The sequence below is a fragment of the Temnothorax curvispinosus genome, unplaced genomic scaffold, assembly GCF_003070985.1.
Source record: "Temnothorax curvispinosus isolate PA1 unplaced genomic scaffold, ASM307098v1 QBEX01007734.1, whole genome shotgun sequence".
NCBI lineage: Eukaryota > Metazoa > Arthropoda > Insecta > Hymenoptera > Formicidae > Temnothorax > Temnothorax curvispinosus.
Genome location: NW_020217514.1, coordinates 387,609 through 407,601, shown reverse-complemented (window position 1 = coordinate 407,601; position 19,993 = coordinate 387,609). Strand labels below are relative to the sequence as shown.

The 19,993-nt window shown below is 39.6% G+C and overlaps 1 protein-coding gene across 4 annotated transcripts in view; it reads left to right on the top strand.

The window, feature by feature from the left end:
• Positions 1–19,993, top strand: part of LOC112457316 (acetylcholine receptor subunit alpha-like) — a 174,265-nt gene that overhangs the window by 103,110 nt on the left and 51,162 nt on the right. For 3 of the 4 annotated variants that reach the window (XM_025020282.1, XM_025020283.1, XM_025020285.1), the window contains one exon: positions 2,653–2,833. In XM_025020282.1, the coding sequence (XP_024876050.1) occupies positions 2,653–2,833 (181 nt within the window). Of the gene's footprint in view, positions 1–2,652; positions 2,834–3,655; positions 3,837–19,993 lie in introns of all 4 variants that reach the window. The other variant, XM_025020284.1, reaches the window with a different exon arrangement.

Sequence of the window (19,993 nt, the reverse complement as noted above, 5' to 3'; positions counted from 1 at the left end):
GATGATTGACCCTTACCTCTCAAAGACTCGTATGAAAATCGGTGTTTTTCTCGATGTATTGTGCGTAGCACAATTATGTGAGAAATAGGTAGCTCTAATTAAGGCTCTTTACTTTATGAGCAAACTTGCCCCTCTCTCTCTCTCTCTCTTTCTCGATGTCGCCGTTTTGAACCACATGCTGTGAGTATAGGGGAAACCCGGCTACGCTTTCCGACCGAAATTCGAGACACGTAGGATGGGGAAGCATCTGTGCATTTGCACGTAGATCTGTGATACTTCATACGAATGATGCGAAAGGAGAGGAAAAATATATCCTCGTGGGCGGACAAAATGCATTTTTCCCCAAGCGAAGGGCAAACTAAATGTATCAGGCGCGATAGCTACAATGACAAACTGGTCTTTTGTACAATAAAACGGGCTGAATTTTTAAATTTCGTACGAATGTCTAGGCGAAAAAGGAAGACGGATAACGCTTTCGATAAATATAATATGATACTATAATTAAGATTGATAAGCAACATTTATTAATTAAACATTGATCTTTCGCTCGTAAAACACTTTCAGCGTGTTGAAATTGAATCTCGCCTCGAGTAAATCTTTCGATCTTCTTCGTTGCAATACCTGTGTCTGTTGTGTGAGTACAACTCGGTTAAATATATCTGCCAAGTGGCCGCTCGTATTTACACGAAAGATTGGAACGGTCGGGCCATGATTGCGCGAACGTAAAGCAACGCGATTTCTACATTCATTCCCTTTGTACGAATAAACACACGCCTGTTTGGTTTACGTCAAATATCGAACAAAGGTCCATGCCCACATAGTGGATAAGTCGGTCGGGTAAACTGTTCGCCGAGGCAGGTTTCGGTTGGATTATTAATGCAATTCACGTCTCCCCGGAGGGTTGTGTGGCGACGCATTCGAGATCGAGAAATATCTTGCCAATACGGTGACGGTCCATGCAATCAATGCTGTCTGTAGGCGAAATCGTATCACTGGAAAGTTGAGCAATGTGTAAAGGCTGACTTATGGCCGTCCCCGGTGGGACATCCAACGAAATTTAAATAAGATCTAAATAAAACTTTTATTTTATTTTATTAATTTATTATATATGTATATCAAGTAATTGTAGAATTGTCTGAAAGAACAAGAAAATAGAGTATAGTTTTTTCATTTCTACTTATTTTTATGATATGGTATATTTTATTACATTTATGTTAAAATATTAATATTATATTTAAAAATTTGTTTAATTATTTGTTTTTAATTTGATTGCCATATTATAAACGTAAAAACCTTAGTTGCGTCGCAAGAAATTTTGTTTAAGACACACACATATTAAATAAATAAACAATTAATAATAAACTATTAAATAAATTATTAAATAGAACTATTAATAAAATTATTAATAGACAAATAAAGATAATAATTTTTTGACACGTATATTTCAATAAGACAAGATCGACATTTTCTGAGTTATAAGGCCAGTGTAAAACGTACTTTTCTCGCAATTCGCAACAATTCTCCTCCCATTCCTTTCCGGCTTAGAAACTCGAGTTAGTGATCTACACTTTCTGACTTGATCGTAACTTTCGGGACCGAAGATAGTTCACGAGAGACGAAAGGAAGCCGATAGCAAAATAATCCCGGTGCACCGCAGTCATCCGCGATGACTTAGTACCTCCGGATTCTCTCCTCGACTCCGGGAAACTCGACCATCGCGCTTAGTTTACTTGGCAATCCCACGTGGCCGATGCGATCCTCGACAGTAAACGGGTTGCTATCGACCACGGATATCTATATATCTCCGTTATATCGGGCTAGCATCCGCTGGTTCTTCAATTTAGAAACTTTGCTAAGCCATCCAATTTCACAAATATAGCGATTGAGTGGTTAGTGTGAGGATAATTTGATAATGATGGACATAGTCTATCATAACTGTCGTCGGTACATTCATCAGGATATTGCTGCTTTGCAAATTTTTAATTTAAATGGGAAAAGAAACAATTGTTTTTTAAATTTCATTAATCAGTAATTTTGTATACGCATCATTCAATTAACATAAATTACAATATATGCTGGAAACATTGAGATACATATAAATATTTATTAGCAAGTAAACTTTCTTTCTTTATTCAAATTACGGATAGGATAATAACTAACAATAAGAAAAAAATAACGAGTTGTTTTTCTATTGACTATTATTAACTAGTTGCAAAACCAGATTATTGACGTCCCCCAGCCTTCGGGCTTAGTGGATCGAAATAAGAGCCTGTGCGATAATCCAATCCGATTTTGCGAACGCTTTGAGCCAGATAATTCCTATATCCGAGTTGAAGTTGCACCGGATTTTCTCGGAAATATCATTTTTATTTGCGCGGATCTATTTTACCCACGATTGCTGATCAAATCCAGAAAAACTAACAGATTTGCTTACGTTCACGTAAGATCTCTATCTGCCTATTTAGCGGATACTGCTAATCATGTTAAAACGCACACGTATATACATGCACACACGTACAGAAATAAATTTGAAAAAAAAAGAAAAAAACAACAAAGAAAAAAACAAAAAAAAAAGGGCTTGGTATCGAATCGGAAGTACAAAGTAAGCTCGACCGCCGCAGCGCCCAGAACCACTAATGTGCTCGCTCGCAGCGCGGACGGCAACTTCGAGGTGACCTTGGCCACGAAGGCCACGATCTACCATCAAGGATTGGTCGAGTGGAAGCCGCCGGCCATATATAAGTCATCCTGCGAGATCGACGTGGAGTACTTCCCATTCGACGAGCAGACCTGCGTTCTCAAGTTCGGTTCGTGGACCTATGACGGCTTCAAGGTAAATTCGCATGGTAGCCGTTAAGTCGTGTCCCTTCCCGACCACCCCCCCCTGCCCTCGAGCCCCCGAACAATTAACTGAGAAAATTAGCCAGCCAAATGTCCGAGACGCGGATCCGACACGGGCTCCGTCTACGGGATGCGTCTGCGGGACGGCGATCAAATAGATGCTAAGCGTAGAGTAGATCACAGACGATTGGCTCGTCGCGTGGGTCTCCGACGATCGAGAGGGAGAATACGAAGTTTCCGAAAACCATCCCCAGAAGACGGATGCTGCCATATAGCCCGAGATGATACGGTCGTACTTATTGTGCAGGTAGTGAATCGTCGTGGATCAAGCACGAGATGACGATAATAACTCAAAAGGGTCAAACAATCAATATGATTTCATTGATTAAAATCCAAAAAAAAGAAAGCTTATAATTTTTACTTTTATCAAAAGTAAAGTCAATTGTCGTTACCAGTGTCTCTCGAGTGAAGTTGATACGCGAATCCGTAACGTTTCCGAAGCTATCGATCACGCGACTCAGTCGACGCGTATCGGTTTTCCGTTTCGAAGTCTCTTCTGGACAGTCGGAAGAGAGACGTTTCGCGAAGCAGTGAAAGTACCCACGATAACCGTGCGAACGTGAGCAAGATTCACTTTGTCGATACGTGTGAAGTCGGATATCGGAAGAGACAGAAGGGTAGTGGAGATAGAGAGAGAGAGTGAGAGAGCGAGAGGGAAAGAGAGGAAAGAGGTAGGGAAAGGATGGCAGCATCCGGAGACCTTCTCTCCGAGCCAATCGTGATCACGCTCGGCTCGTTTCTTCGGTGATTCCAGCGCCGACGGCAACTACGAGGTGACGCTGATGACCAAGGCCACGGTCTACTATTCGGGATTGGTCGTCTGGCAACCGCCGGCCGTATATAAATCCTCCTGCTCCATCGACGTTGAGTTCTTTCCGTACGACGTACAGACCTGTGTTTTGAAGTTAGGCTCCTGGACCTATGACGGCTTTAAGGTGCCGCATTACCACAACGCAACCGAGCACGAGAAACCGCAGTCTCCAAGCATTTAGTCTCGAGAATACTTTGCTCATCATCGGTCTATTCTAACGTTATCCTTTATAGCTCGTCCTTTTTTTACCATTTTGTGTTCTCTTTGTCAAAGAATGCCTCCTTGACACCCGTAATCGTTTCTTGCGATGCGCTAATCTTGGACGTCACGTGATATATTTACGTATATTTTATATTCATCCGTCTACGCATGTATACAGGGTGCGCCAGATACTCTGCATTCCCTGCCATGCATTTCTTCACCAATTTGAAGTTGAGCCTATTGAACAGACTTGAATGAATGTCCTTTGCAATTATCCCACTCAAATACAAATTATTGAAATTGAATGAAGAGTGAATTATCGTTACTCATTCACGCACGCACGATAATGCTTGGTTTTTTTTTCAATAATTCAAACTCTACCAGCGCTTTGAAGTTTTCGGAGAGATCTACTCTAAATTGGTGGAGAAATTCGTCGATGAAACAAAGAATATGGGGCGCCTGGGACACCCTATATATGTGTGCATATATTTGGATATTGTTACGTGGTGTGGACTGCAGTGTTATTTTATTGACCACCATTCCATCGTGGTACGACGCGCGGTCGGCTCATTTTCATTATCATTCCACGACGTGTTCGAGAAATCGGCGGGCTCACGAGTCACCTAAAACGCATCCGTCAGTTTGCGGCTCGTGTTTGCTGTCTAGGCGAGGATCGACGAGCTTATCCGATGTCCACTATGTCAGACTGTAATGGAGTGCGCGCGTACCGGCGATTCGAGAGATTTACCGTTACATGTCGGACGGGATCGCACCGTCAACGTTTGTTAAGCGGTATATCCTGTTGCACTGCGAATTAATTCCGTGATTAGAAAGACAGTAACCTAGATAGGAAAAGACTTCAATAATCATCCCTCCGACGATACGTTGCAATATCTTGCGTGTCATTATATTGCTTATATTTTATAAAATAATATAAATCGATTGATATAAATTGATTTTGTAATCTTAAATTATGGAAAAATGTAAATTATTTTGCTGTCTTATAGTCATTTACTGTCTTAAAATTTTCGGCAATCGATACACTCAATTTATTATTTAGCTACTTCTCATTTTGACAGATCTGCTATTTGATATATAAAAATTTTATTTTATAAATACATAATTATATAATATAATAGTTCATATCTGTTTTCTAATAATGTACTATTTGTCACGTGGATAAAGACTTGTATTTATTGCAAGAGAGACTCGTCAAATACGAAAAAAAGACATAATCTCCTCCGATCCTCGCTTCGACAAAGGAAAAAAAAACGATACGTTGAAGGTCCAAAGGGTGCCTCGATCACGATACACATGCCGAAGGGAGCGAATATCCGCTTCCGGTCAGTCGCGCCTCGTTTTTTGCCATTTACAATATGCAGCGATGCCGAATTTAAAAGAACTCTAAAGCCACGATTACGAAACTGTTGTCGATAACGCCGGTTGTGGAGTCTAGCTGTTTGTTTCTCTAGCTTGTTCTCTTTACAAAAACACACAAGGGCGTCACTACTCGACACACGTGGGAAAGGTATAAAATATCGCGACAAAAATCGGCACATCATGACACATATGAAACGAGAGACATGTTAGCCACACGCATCCGGTTGTGCCAATACCGGGGACACTCCGTTTCTTTTATGTGCGGCAATCTCGCAAGAATTGTCACCTCATCTATGTCCGTCATCGTCGGTGCTAAATTTTCTAACATATAAAGACAAGACGGAAAGAAAATTGCACAGTTTCTTGTATAAGTAGGAAACAATAAATTGTCAGACATAATTAATGCAAGGTTTGTAATAGAATCTATTTAATCTATTTTTTAACAGGTTTTCTTGTATTACGTATTGCCATATATCTCTAATAAATTTGTCCAGAACTTTGATCGTTTCCTATTTATTCAAGAGTCGCATAACTTATTTTACGATACTTTCGAGTATCTACGTTCCCCGTCTTTACAACTTTATCATCTAATAATAACTGTACACTATGGAACTGCTTCAATATCCACAAAACTAATTAAAAGTACTTTTTTTTTACGAAGGATCGTAATCGAAACGTACGGCATCAAAGGAAAGAAAGTTCATAATATACCCCGAAACGCGCGAAATAGACTGAGTTAACGGATTCCTCCGATATCCGCCATTTAGTTTGACATTCTATTAATCGAGCATCCAAACGAGCGGTCTGTTATTTTATCAATCGTATCACTCGATTGCGAATTTGACCAACGCTGATCACGGGCTGAGCGCGCAATTAAACGCGCGTCGACAACGCAATTTACTCGTCTAGACCGAGCCCGCGGGAAAAGTAGGACGATCGAGACGCGATCGATAGCGGGAAAGAGTCGCCAGCCGCGCGCCGCAGTGCTTTTCGAATTTCTCTCTTCGCGATTAAAACTTAAAACACGCTTGTGTCCTCCCCCCAACCCCCGCGAAAGGAATACAGACTGGACGTAAAGTGCCTCTCCCTTTCTTGAGAGCAATTTACCGCATTCTGCTATATGTAATATTAAAAGTCGCTTAGCAGCTGAATAAATTCGGTACTCTTTAACCGGACTGAATAAGCGACGCTCTTCCAGCTTTTTGAAAAGACTCCGTCGTAACATTATGCATGGGCTCTTATACGTAATGTCAGTCAAGATTGGTGTTGAATTGATATCAAGGAAATCCTTGTCATTTCTCGCTCCAAATAGCAGTTTCAATTAATGCACTTTTCAATGTCCGGATTTAAGAAGATGTTTTAAACTGTAGCGCATTGTTCTTAATCACGTTCTTAATCACTTAATACGAAGCATGGTTAATTAACATACATACATAAAATTTTATAATTTTACACTATACATCGCACATTTGTAACATTACTATGTGCTTACAAGACAAGGCTTGCAGATTTATGAATGTGTAATTGTCGCGCCAAACGATTTCCATGATTCATGCGCTCGCGCGTGAATACAGTCAACGTATACGTGTTATTTAGTGCGTGTCCTCTTTGATTCGCGGCTCATCCGTAAGTCCCGCACACTCCCACGGGCTGTATCGTTAAAACTTTCCGTCGCGGAATTTTCGTGTTTTTTGCAGCGCGACGCATCGCTCGTTAGTCCCCGCCAATCGGATTATACGAGGCTCGCGCTAACTGCGAAGCGCTATATTCCGCAAGATAAATTGTTGTATTGTATGTCTAATGGATATATTCCAATGGGAAAATATCCTTCATGATATTTTGAATAGATTATCAGATTTACTGAATGTCATTTTCTGACAAATTGTAAATTTCTTGGAGTTAATAAAAAAAAATTGTATCTTGCAGACCGATAAAACGATATAATATATAATAGATACAGGTCCCTTTGAATGAAGGGACAACGAAGCTTAATCAATTCCAACTTGCAGTCTCTATAATTAGAATCTTTCCAAGAAATATTTTTTAATATTTAATTAATTGTATGTAATTCAGAAGCTGTTCATAACTCTTATTCATAACTCACGGAAAATCAATTCGAGAAATTGCGTGAAGAGCCGTGGAAAAAAAAGATGTGCAAAAAATACTTGCGAACGTGCACGGTACGTGGTACTTCATTCGCGCTCGTCAGTCCGACGATTCCGGAGTCGTGCATCGCGAGATAATACGACTTTTCACGTATCGTCTCTCCGTGTTCCTCCTGCCGGCATGCTTTATTGCTACGATAAAGGGCGGATCAATATTCCAGTGCACGTACGCGGCTTCTATCCGCTCATTCCCGCGCATATATCTATGCCAGTCGAGCCAGGCTTCGTCTCTTTTCCGGTGTCATCAGATGGTACATGAAATAAAGCTCGAGTCCCGAAAGGGAGATCGGGTTGCGGCTGGCGATCTGACGTTCTTGATATAGATCGCGAGCGATTCGCCTCCGCTCGCAGCGTTGTGACTCTCGCGATTTGACTTCAGCTGCGCTACACTTTCTTATCATAACTCTTCAGGACGTAAAACGGGATTTATTTCGAGTGACATTTGTTCCAAGCGCGGCCGTTCCCACCGACGCTTTATTCAATAAATGGATAACTCGCGTAATTATGTGACGGCGAACACAGCACCGAACAATTTGCGCGTTGCATAAATAAAACGGTTGCAAGGGGTCAGTGCGCTCCCTCGTCCGCGTGACCTATCAGCGAATAATTTGGCTATTCGTCCTGTAATGACGCCATTAATAATGCGTCGCGATATCGGTGCGCTCGATAATTATTAGAATATACGAGGCGTCTCGCATTCATGAACGGAAATTCTTGTTTGTTATAAAGATATACGGGACGTGAAAATGTCGCGTAATATGTATATATTATAATATATACATATATTTCATTTTATTTAAAAAATTCACAGATGAAAGTACGAATTTGTCCCGTATAATTTTGTTATTCGCTGCCAAAAATAACGACTTGATTGTTTCGGTTAATCCGTAGGTCGATTTCGCGTGTCCATTAAAAAAAAAAAATACATCCGGATAAACCGTGCGTTTCGCTCGACCGCTCGAACATCGCGGCCGAGCGATTTCCGGCGGCTCCGATATTTATCCGCTCTACTGCGACGTCGATTGTCCGTGGAAACGCCGCAACTCCTGCGCGAGTTATTGCCGGGTTAGTCATCCGAGACGGACATACGCGAGTTTCGGGACGAACAGACGATAATAATTCAATTTCCTGAATTCCTGCAAAGACCCCCGTTCCACGAAACGTTCAGCCATTGCTCGCTCTCTTCCTTTTCAATCGAAGTAGCTAAGTAGCAGATCGTTCGGATCCAGAAATCAATATAGCTCTTATATACGAGACAACGGAGCGATTTTATAGTTGTGCGATTAATATATCGGCGAAGAGGGAAAAGCGTACATGTTGAAGAAATTGATATTATTCCGGTGAAATAAATTTTACGCTTAAGGCGCGCGAGATTATTTCGATACTTTTCGTGACGGTCCGATAGTAAATTCGACAAAGCGCCTATTGGCATCGCGTTAAACACGTGAAAAGTCAGACGCAAATTGATATAAAAGCGTATGGTAATATTCGCAAAGGCGCGTTACCATCTTGACCATCGAGCTGTTCAGCCTGAATTACCATATTGTTCGCGGAATTTATATCCGAAGTTTCACCGGTCAAGACTTGACTAAATGTGTGTGCGATAACCTTTAGTGTGCACCGATGTGTACTAACGCAGCCAAGCAGCGAATTCGCAATAAATCTGATCGAACTCAGAAGCAAGCTTCGTAGAAAATGAGAAAAAAAATTATGAAGGAGATTTCTGAGACTTTAGCCTTATTGATATATAATATAAAATTACATTTTCGAGACACTACGATTACAGAACTACACGGAGAGATTTTTTTGTTAATTGTTATATTTTACCCTTAAATTTACTACAAACTTGGGACAACTTGGCAACCAAGGAATTTTTAAAATATACAAAAGACATTTTACAAACAACGTGATAAAAATTACCAAGCAGATTGGTAAATTTTGAAAAATTATTGAAATTTTCTATATATGTTTTAGTAAAATTAATCAAATATATTTTATATTTTAATGTAATAGATATTAATATTTTTTATTATGGTAGATATTAATCAGAATAGCTCGCATAAAATTCTTGGTGGTACATGTTGTCCCACAACTATCATGATTTCAGGCTAAATTTTAAGAGAAAATTCTCTCCGTGTATAATTATGCGTTTCGTAAAGAAGAAGAATATGTAACAATATTTTTATTAATTAATTTATTGATACGTCTATCCTACTAAACATGCCATAAAGAGAGCGCGGTCACAAAAAAATATAAAAGAATTAAATGATATCCATACGGGATCAAAATTCGCCTGATCCGTTAATCTTATTTAACACACCGCAACTTCGTAATCAACGGTTTGTGATAACGTGCTTTGTCTCGCATTGAAAAATTATATTTCTAGCGACATAACGCGTAATAACGGCGCGCAATGTCGGGATGACCGATGTCGGTATCAAATTGATAAGTGAAGCGAAGTTTATACGCTTCGCTCGCGTCACTAATTAAGACCTTTCACAATAATTCCTTTTCCAATACGCGACACCACCACCCGCCTCAGATCCGATTATATCTTCGGAAGTTTGATATGTGTAACGAAATAAAATAGAGAAAATATCCAGATTATATAACGCGTATCCTTCACATATTTTCTTAACGAATTTACGACCGATTTTAAAACTGCGCTGATGACAGTCGTTTCTATTGAACACATCTTAAATAAATAACATTTTTTTTGTAATTGCAGCTTACAGTATTTGTCGAAAAATGGAGATTTATTAAACGAATAGATTAAACGGTGTAACTTTCTAGCACAGAATTTATCCACGAGAAAGCCGTGTTTTTCCCGAAACACATATGTATAACAAAAAAAAATGTTGCGCATACATATTCATAGATATCTATATGCATATTTATTGTGCTCTCTTTGTTTCTTTTTGTCTGCAGATATATGCACTCCGCATATTGATTGTGTAGATTTTTCAGCGTCTATAAATTCAAGTCTAATTGCTGACAAAAATAAAATGCTTTAAATCTTTGATACATTTAAATCAATATATGTGATTATATATATCATTATATATTTACTAAAAAAATTAAAGCATAAAATATTGGAAAAATATTTGGCGTGCGTGCAAAAACGGCAGCTAAATCGACGAGGTATGTTAAGCGTTACATCCATTTAAAAATTTTCTGATAAATGTTTAAAACATTTTCAAGCATTTCAAGCTATTCAAAAATTCGACAATTCTCCGATCAATGCCGTAAACTGCAATTTATATTTAATGTGTCATTTATGTACGGTATTTTTTATCAAGCCATATAAAGAATCGGAAAAACGGCGACACACTCCGCGGGCTTTTTCGTTCGGCATTTTTACGAGCGCTTTTATAATTTCGCTCAAACTCGAAATGAAACAGCAGTGGCGATCGACCGCGCTAACTTGATATCGCCCGTCAAAAAGTCGTCCCCTTTCGGGCTTCCAGGACGGAGGGCCGCAAGATATTCATCGGGAAGTGGGAATTCTTCGATCTCGCGCGCACGAGCGCGAAAAGGGCGCATCCCCTTTAAGAGGCCCTTAGGGGAAAGTATAGTGCTTTCGCGGCTTTAACTTAGCAGCGGCGAGTCGTTGACTTGTTGAGTGGTTCATGTCAACGTGACCGGGTCAGAGCGCAGTCCGATATTTGCCGGAATAACCGACACGCCATGCCACCAACCGATGCGAGACGATGCGATGGGACGGGACAGGACGGGACGGGACCGAGAGCGCGACGCGCCGCACCGTCGACTGTCCATCGACCTTATATACGCCATCAGGATCCGCGAAACGTCGATCGCACGCCCAGCGTGAAATCCTGTCAGCGCATTAGAATGTACATCCAAGCTGTGCCATGCGCACATCTCCGTCACACCCGAACGTCCGTATATAGGACGGAGATTCTGGATCGATGCTCAGCAGAAATCGGCCTGCTTTTTACAAAAAAAACTTTTTCTTTTTCATTCGATTCGATCCTGGCGCTAAATCCGCTCCAGAAAATATTTACCGCAGCAATTCATAAAAATTTATGTTTGTTTGTTATGCAGATTTGCAGATGCGTTTTTTGTAGTCAATTTTTGACATAGGAAAAGTAAGAATATTATTAATCGATCATATCGTGATAAATTGATAATGAAGAAGTATATAAATACGTCATTAATTAAACAATAAGCTGCAATTTATTTATTTTGTTTCAAACTCACAATTTATGGATTGACTTAATAATAAGAAAAGGAAAGAGGAAAACAAATTTTTAATATTGTTACACTAATTACGAAACTTTATAACGTGAAATTTAGATATTTTTATTTTACAGTTAGAATAATGACTTGTTAACACTGTTCGTATTAGTGACTAAAAGTATCGCGAGAGTTTCTCATGATTACAGAAAGAGCTCGCAATTGTAAAATTTATTCTTGTTTTCCTACCCATCTCTACAGTACCTTGAAAAAAAAAGCTTTTCCGTGTCTCTCTCTTTCGTATTTTCGGAATTACGAGCTCTCATAATTGAGATTTACACTTTTGGAGTTCACGTAAAAAAAAACACTGTTATGTTTCGCGAAGAACAAACACAAAAGAAATGCTCAGTTTGAAACAACAGTAAACATGAATAAACACAATGCATATAATACTATGCGTTGCATGTTTTGAAGGAAACGATTGTAAATTATTGTAATGAATTAAAAGATATCCAAGTGCGGTTCTCTTAGCGGGTTTTATCGGTAGAAATTCACGACCGAGAGAGCAAATTAAACTCATTCAATCAATTCGCAAGATCCGAGAATAGAACGAAACACGACTCAATCTCATGTCCATTATTACGTCGATTTACGATCCATCTGAAAACAAGAAGAAGTATCCAGCTGAGTGCATCGGTTCGAATTTTGTGATCATCGATAATACGTCCGCTGGAATTCCCGTTATTATTGAACGCACATAAATCAGACTATTTCGAGTTGCACTAATCTAAGGAGGAGAGGAGGATCGGCGGACGGAAGGAGAAAGAGTTTTTGTATTACCGTGATCGCGTCTGCCTCAGGCGTTTCTCCCCGTGTCTTTTTTTACCGAGGAAATCAAATCTAATGCGAACGTTATTATTTATCGCTCTCCTACCATTGAACGGCTATAAAAAGATGACCGCAAGAAATGGCTGCGTGAACTTTGCGTCTCCTGGAGACGGAACATCTTCAACCCGATTGTACAATTGTGGCTGGGTTCCGATATTCGCTGCCAATCTACTGAAAATCTATATCTGTACGTAACGTAAAGACTACGTACGTAGTGTACGTAGCCTGTGTGTTACGAACAACGTGAAACAAACGAGAGAGAAAAATCAATGCGATATATACATATATACATATATAGGCCCATATTCTCAAACTGTCTTTTATCGATAAAAGCGCGCTTTTCTTTCTGAGATGCTATAGTTACGTAATACTATATAACATTTTAGAAATAAAAGCGCGCTTTTATCAATAAAAGAGAGTTGAGAATATGGGCCATAGTGTATATATCGGTTTGATCTTTATATATTGAAAGTGGCGATTGACGTCGTTATTCCTTCTCGAATAATGCACACGAATTTTATACCTTTTCCATGGGGGCTCGACTTTCCATAGTGGCGTCGGCGCCTTTTGTACGTTTCGCTTTTATCACGCACTTACACGTACACACAGACGCGACATGCATCAATATTCACACACGCATACACATACACGGGTATACTTTACGTGTGTCATGCCGAAAATGCATTTTCCCGCGGCGCTCGCGATGCAATCAGAAGTGGCTTGGCTTTGTGTAAGATAAGCGAGCATAAGTGCGTATGCGCGGCGCATAATATCATTTTACTTCCTTAATAAATTTGACTACGTCGCGTTGCCATTATCTTTCTTATCCTTCCGAGGTAGAAGAACAATATAATTACGTGAAGATGTTGCCAGCACGTGTGCAAGATGATTTATAATCGTCGAGATTTACGGTATTACGTTTTTAACTTTAGAATTGATTTTTTCCTATAGCAAAACACGATACGCGATTCTAATACGAATTCTTCTCGAAAGAATTGACATTTACTTTGATTTAATTTCTGTTAAACGAAATTAATTTCAAATTTGTCGAAGAATGCGCTAGTCAAGTATAACGATATATAATTTAAAGACACACCTTGTATGCACTTACCCCCGTGAACTTTGTGCGCGAAAAAGAGTGCTAAAACGTTCGCTAAGAGAAGAAAATCTCTTATATACAGAGTTTAATCTCGCAGTTTTTATTTGTTGCACAGCGAGGTCTGCGATACTTAACCGTGGAGGACCGCGACGCGGCGGAAAGATTAAAAGAGGATGCATCGCGCCTCGCGGTTGCAGCCAAGTGTTGTACACGCAGTTCACACATTCACACGTATACACGCACACGTATTCGCACGTATATATTCCGCAAAGTACACGGAATCTTATATGCATACACACTCGGTGTACACACGTTACAGGCTGTTCCGAAACTGCCAGGCACCTTGAATAAGCCACACGCGTATCCTCGCGTCGTTTCTCTAATCAAATCTAAACATTCTTGTACATGGGTCAAACTGCAGAACACAATGGACATCCAAAATGTTGCTCGCGGGAGTCGTGCGTTCAAACGAAACGACTAGACTTTATTAGAAGCGCGAAAGTTAGTTAGCGCGTCTATTATTAGGAGGTATCGCATTTTAGAGATGTGTTCGCATACTTCTTCCTTAGATGTTTCCACCGCGCGAAAGTTTCGGACCATCCCGTAGAGAAGCAGAGTTTTACTCAACACTACACGATCCATTTACACTCTCCCAAAACATAAATATGTATGTTTATATTATTGTTGGGTGTATGTAAGTGTGCGTTATGCGATAGTAAAAGCCAAGTACCGCAAGCTCAATGTGTTGTTGCGCGTAGGAAAGCGTTAATGTGCTTGCGCGCTAGGAAAGCTTTCTGTCTCTAGAAGGGCTGCAAGTGTGATTGTAACGCAACAAGAGGGGCAATAAACGTGTCGCCCGGGACACGGCAGGTGTGAAGAAAGCGCGCGTCCTTTACGCTATTCTCGCGGGTGCATTGTGGCGTTAACGGCTTAACGGTTTAATAGCCCGGCTTTATCGCCCGAGATTTAGAGAAAGGACCGGACTGCCAATTTCCGTTTGCCACCAAACGTCTCAATTTACTCGTATTACTATTACGCCGCAGTCGATAACTTATATAGGATACGGCAAACACACATGGGACACGCGAGATAATATGTTTGTCGTTGTACAAGGCATGTCATTATTTCCATCGGAATCAGTTATCGTCTCTCTTTTTAATAAATATTCCATTTTTAATCTTTTAAAATTCGCGAAATTAGGTCGCATCTCTCTCCGATGTCATCTTTTCTTATTTTTAATTAAAAATATAGCTTCGGTCGCAAGAAATATTCACGCGAAATAAAAAGGTTCTTTATTGATATTCCTCGTACGTTTTGCTAAAAGACTCGCGCGGGACACTGGACGCCACGTTTACACATACGGTTTAGGAAAATATGAGAGAGAACGGTATTAAAATTCAGAGTCAAGTACCTAGGTAAGTTCGGCGTTAGAGGTGTCGCATAAATATGTAGACTGGAGAGCGTATCAATTTGTGCTCCAACGATATCGTTAGAGAAAAACGTTTGAGTCGATAAAGAGGCTACTGTTTTCCGTCGCCCCAAAGGAGCGCCTCGATTTTACGGGTAGATCGCCACGATCAAAGGGACAGAATTCTGTAAAAGTCGTTGTGTAGTTTCATAGTTTTCTCCTATCGAATGCGAGGGCCAAAGTAACACGTTATTCACCCAGTCGTTTTTCCATCCAGGTCTACAAAAACTCGGTTCGTCTTGTCCCTCGGGATACGTCTCTTCAATCTTTGAGTAACTCTCTCGAGTGGATAGAGAATAATGTGAAAGTATTAGGGGGTATCAAAAATTCGATGAAATTAGCAGTGTAGGAATATTTGATAGATACCTGATCGTAAAAACGACTTCATAGAAATGACTTTTATACAATAAATAATACGGAAAAATTATTAAAATTTAATATACTGTTGCATTATGTTTATAATTAGAGAGGTTTTTAAATACAATCTCTTAAATCAGATTATTTTTGTTATTTATTATTACGCGGAGAAGATAAAAATATCGAGCGAAACCCTCATTAACACTCGGACAAGTAAAACGGAAGCGAGAAACATTCCAATAATCGCGTGCACTTGATGCTAACGTGCCGTGCGCGCTGGAAATGCAGCGATCTGTCAACAAGCCGAGTTCGGCGGGGTGTGAAAAATTGCGAGGGTTTTCAGCTCCACTTCTACTTCCGCATCCGCCGCGTCGTCGGCCCGAGGGCCTCCAGTTTTTTCTCCCTCCCACCTCGAATTGGACTCGTGAGCTTTCTTTTCCCTCGCGGGAAAATAGGTCGCGGTCCGCGTCGCGTTGAAACTCGGTTAAGCGGCGAGCGCCGCGCGTTACACCTCGCGTCATGATTTATGCACGCCCGGTGTTTCCGGTGTACGGTCCTTCGTACAAAGGCGTTGCAGATCCCGACTTGGACACTTGAGAGCAATCATAGCGAGATTTATCTTTGTTGAAGTATCACTTGCACTTAAATAACGACGATGTCCCGGAGACGTCTTTCACCGATCCGTCGCCTTTACGTGCACCCTCTTCCACTTTTACGTTCAAGTCGTCTGCAACGGTTAAAGCGAGATTTTATTGCGACCCGCGTACATTTCGCGGCGAAGTGGCACTGCCTGTTTAATGTCGGCTTAGCTAAGCAGCTGTGCGTCGTCTGGAAGTACTTTGTGTTTCACGGTTTTATGGCTATCGTCTGTAAAACAATGACCGGACGTTTTATCGCGCAATTGGAGCGTGATCGATGGACAACGGGAAATCGTAGTTTATTCTCTTAGAAAATAGACACCAGGATTTTTCTCTCAATTTTGAAGAAACCTTTTTAAATTACAAAAAAAAAGTGTTTATTCCGACAATCTTTGGCAATCGAAATTAAAACATAAAACGTTACAGCGTTTTTTAAATTAATTTTATAGATGGTTCACATTTCTTTATATTAGGTTTGTTCGCGTCGCATGCCCCATCATGCTCTTAATCACTCCAACGCACTCCAAAAACTCATCTGCTCCAATCGCCACCTTTTATCCGTGATCCAAGTGCTCTTGGTGTTTATTGGAGTAATGCGACGCGAATAATGTCATTATAATGCTGTAACACTGTGAGAGATATTAAAAGAAATAATCGAATTATAAATTGATTAAAATACTTAAATTAAAAAATAATTGTCTTCTCTATTGGCAAACGTTATATAATCTGATAAAACACCGAAACTCCAAACTGATAAGTTCGCAAACACGATATTGGAATAATTATTAATAATCTTGGTTTAACATCAAGTATCGGTAATTCCGGGAAAATTGCGATTTCCTGGATCCATCCTGCGTAACGTTGTAATTTTACTTTTCCTCACATTGCATATACATTCCACGAGCTGTAAAAACGTGATCTTTCGTTGTTGTAAATATTACACCTGAATCTCCAGGAAATGAAACTCGAAAACCGCGGTAGAAGAATATAACCGCTGAGTGAAAACAAGATTTTTCTTTTCTTTGTTAAATTGCTAGTGCAACAGATTGAATATTATGGAGACGCGAGAATAATTCAGCGCGCGCTTTTGTTTGGTCGAGAAACTTTCGAGCCAAGAAATCTGACTGGAAATCAGCTAACTCGTTAGCAAGTTCGCTGAGATGTCTACGAAAAAAAGTTCCGTTCCGTTGCCGGTGAAATAGTGTTGCATCTTTTCGAAAGAATTCTATTCGAAGAAACTCCATTCGCAACGAATTAAGTCACTTTCTCGCTTTTCGTCAGAAACAATCAAGAAATATATCCTTGATATCACTCTATATATTCGCATTTATTCAGGGACAACATTGTCGAAAATTTTCTTGAGAAAAGAGCTTCTCGTGTACCCGCAAGCTTCTCTAATGTTTATCCGCATCTTAGAAACGCGTCTTCTTCTGGAACCAGAAGCCGATCGCTTAAATTGATGATTCAGAATAACAAGCGTTCCTTGCGTGCGCGCTCGAGAAGAAAGAAAAATGATTGATATTGCGAGGTCCGCGGTCGGGGTTCTACCGAGGATTAATACATACATAACAAGAGCACAGAAGGGGACAGCCGAGACGAGCTCGGTCTGCAAGCTCGCACTCCACACGAATTTCCTCCCCTCCCGGGGGGGGGGGCAATCTCGGGACAGCACGGCGGCGCTCACCCCGGGTGCAGGTGCTTACGATCTAATCTGATTCGCACACGGACTCGCACTCGGGTCGCCGACCCACCCTAGCACAATTAGGCGAACTACAGAAACGTGCATCCGTCGAAGCTACGGCTTAGTGCCTCGCCAGATAAAGCCACCCCCCGGATTCTCCACGGACTACGTGCCGCGCTCGGCGATGTGTATCGCCACGTTATCTCCCTTGACGGCGTTTAAATGTCGTTTGGGGAAAATTGCCGCGGAAAAAAGAGACTATATGTGATAAACGGGAATCTTCTCGGGATAGGAGAAATTTATCAGAGCAAGCCAAACACTTCTCACATTCAGCTTGCTGTTAACAATAAATTAGTATTAATCATGTTAATTATATTTGTATCATTATATCGATAAAGTTTTAAATTGAAGAATGTCATTTTGTCACAGATTATTATTGTCGATGGGACTTTACTTACATGAAAAATCTCTTAACTGGTACATTTTTTAAATGCTAATTGTAAGCATAGTTTTCACTACATTTAATTGACTTTAAAGTAAGGATTTGTGTTTTCAAAAAATATATTTCAATTTTTATTTCTTATTTCATATAAAATATCTTTAAACTAATTTTTATAGAGTTCAAATTAAATAACTGACGAATAAGACATTTCAATCTTTATACTTCTTCGATAAATTGAATGAGCCTCTTATTGGAATGTTTTATTATTTCCGATCAACTTATCAAGAAACGCTATAGTATCTCGCGCCAAGTATATTTTATTGATAAAGTACATCCGTGAGACATTATATCTTTACAGGAATAAGAATGCTTTTCTGGAAATAAATCGTTATTCTTTTTAAATAAATCAGTATTATACATGTTAAAGATGCAAATATTGAGAGAGAACATAGATTTTTCCGATTATAACGATATCGCGATGACGCATATAAATGCACTTAATGCAAGAATTTATTTGACGAATATATGCGTGTATTTTTCTTTTTGATTTATGTCATTCAGATAAGATATGACGTCCTCGTCATCATCTTCTTTGCAAAGGTTCAAGAATTTTGTTGCCGTAATAAGCAATGAACTCTTACACTGATCATAGAAAAAAAATTCTTTCTACTAATTCCCTTTTACGTAAAAACTTATTTTTATAATTAAACAATCGCAAAATTTTCAACGCTCTGCATGAGCAAATTGAATAAAATTTGTATTTTCTAAATTTTTTTTTATTAAACAATTTTAATTTTCCATTATTCGAAAGCTGAAGATATGTTTGTACAATGCTGTTTGAAAAAATATTGTAATGACAAAATTAAAAATTTTAATTAAATAACACGGGGATTGTAAATTTCGACGTTGCATTCCGTTAAACATGCTCGTCGAACTGTCTCGCTACTCTTCAATCAGTCTATGATTGACAAAACGTCCCTGCGCGGTACTGATTGAGAAATTGTCGCTGGCAATTATCGAGATCACGTGAATAACATGAAAATTCAGCGTATCCAATCAGAATAAGCACGTCTCTCACTCATCGATGTAAACTTCGTGGACCGACTTGCTCGTGAGGATAACGAATAATAATGTTATTTGCAATCAAGCGCAATCAGCCCCGGGAGTTAATCCAATCCGGGACTAATGCTAATCCATTCGGTCAATTTGCATTGCAACGGCTAAACTTCCCAAAGTCTCGTTCGGTATTTTATAAGGTGGCCCGCAAGTAACCGCAAGATATGTATTTAGATTTATGCACGGATTGTATGCGTAAAAGCATGTGTAAGTAGAGACAATTACTTGCGGGACACCATGTAAAATAATGAGACAAGATTTTAAAAGGCCGAATCCTTGGGTGATGCAAACGCAGTCGGATATTTTGTGTCTGTAAATTTAACGAGAAATATTCAAATCTGTTTTGGTCTGTAAAAATCAGATTCGAAAATACTTCGATCACGTTCAGTCAACAAGAGAAAAACTTCAAAAATATTTCTGTCATTTTTAGTTAACAGATGCGAATCTGGGAGTATTTATTTGCAATCGATAAACGCAAATTCAAAGATATCGTATCATTTTTAGTCGAGCTACGTCAGAGCTCAAAATATCTTAATTTTTTTAATTTTTTTATAATAAAATCTCAATTACTTTTAAAAAAGTTATGTCTAATCACTTTCAGCGATAATGTCAAATCCAAGAATATTCTATTCGATTTTAACATCACTAT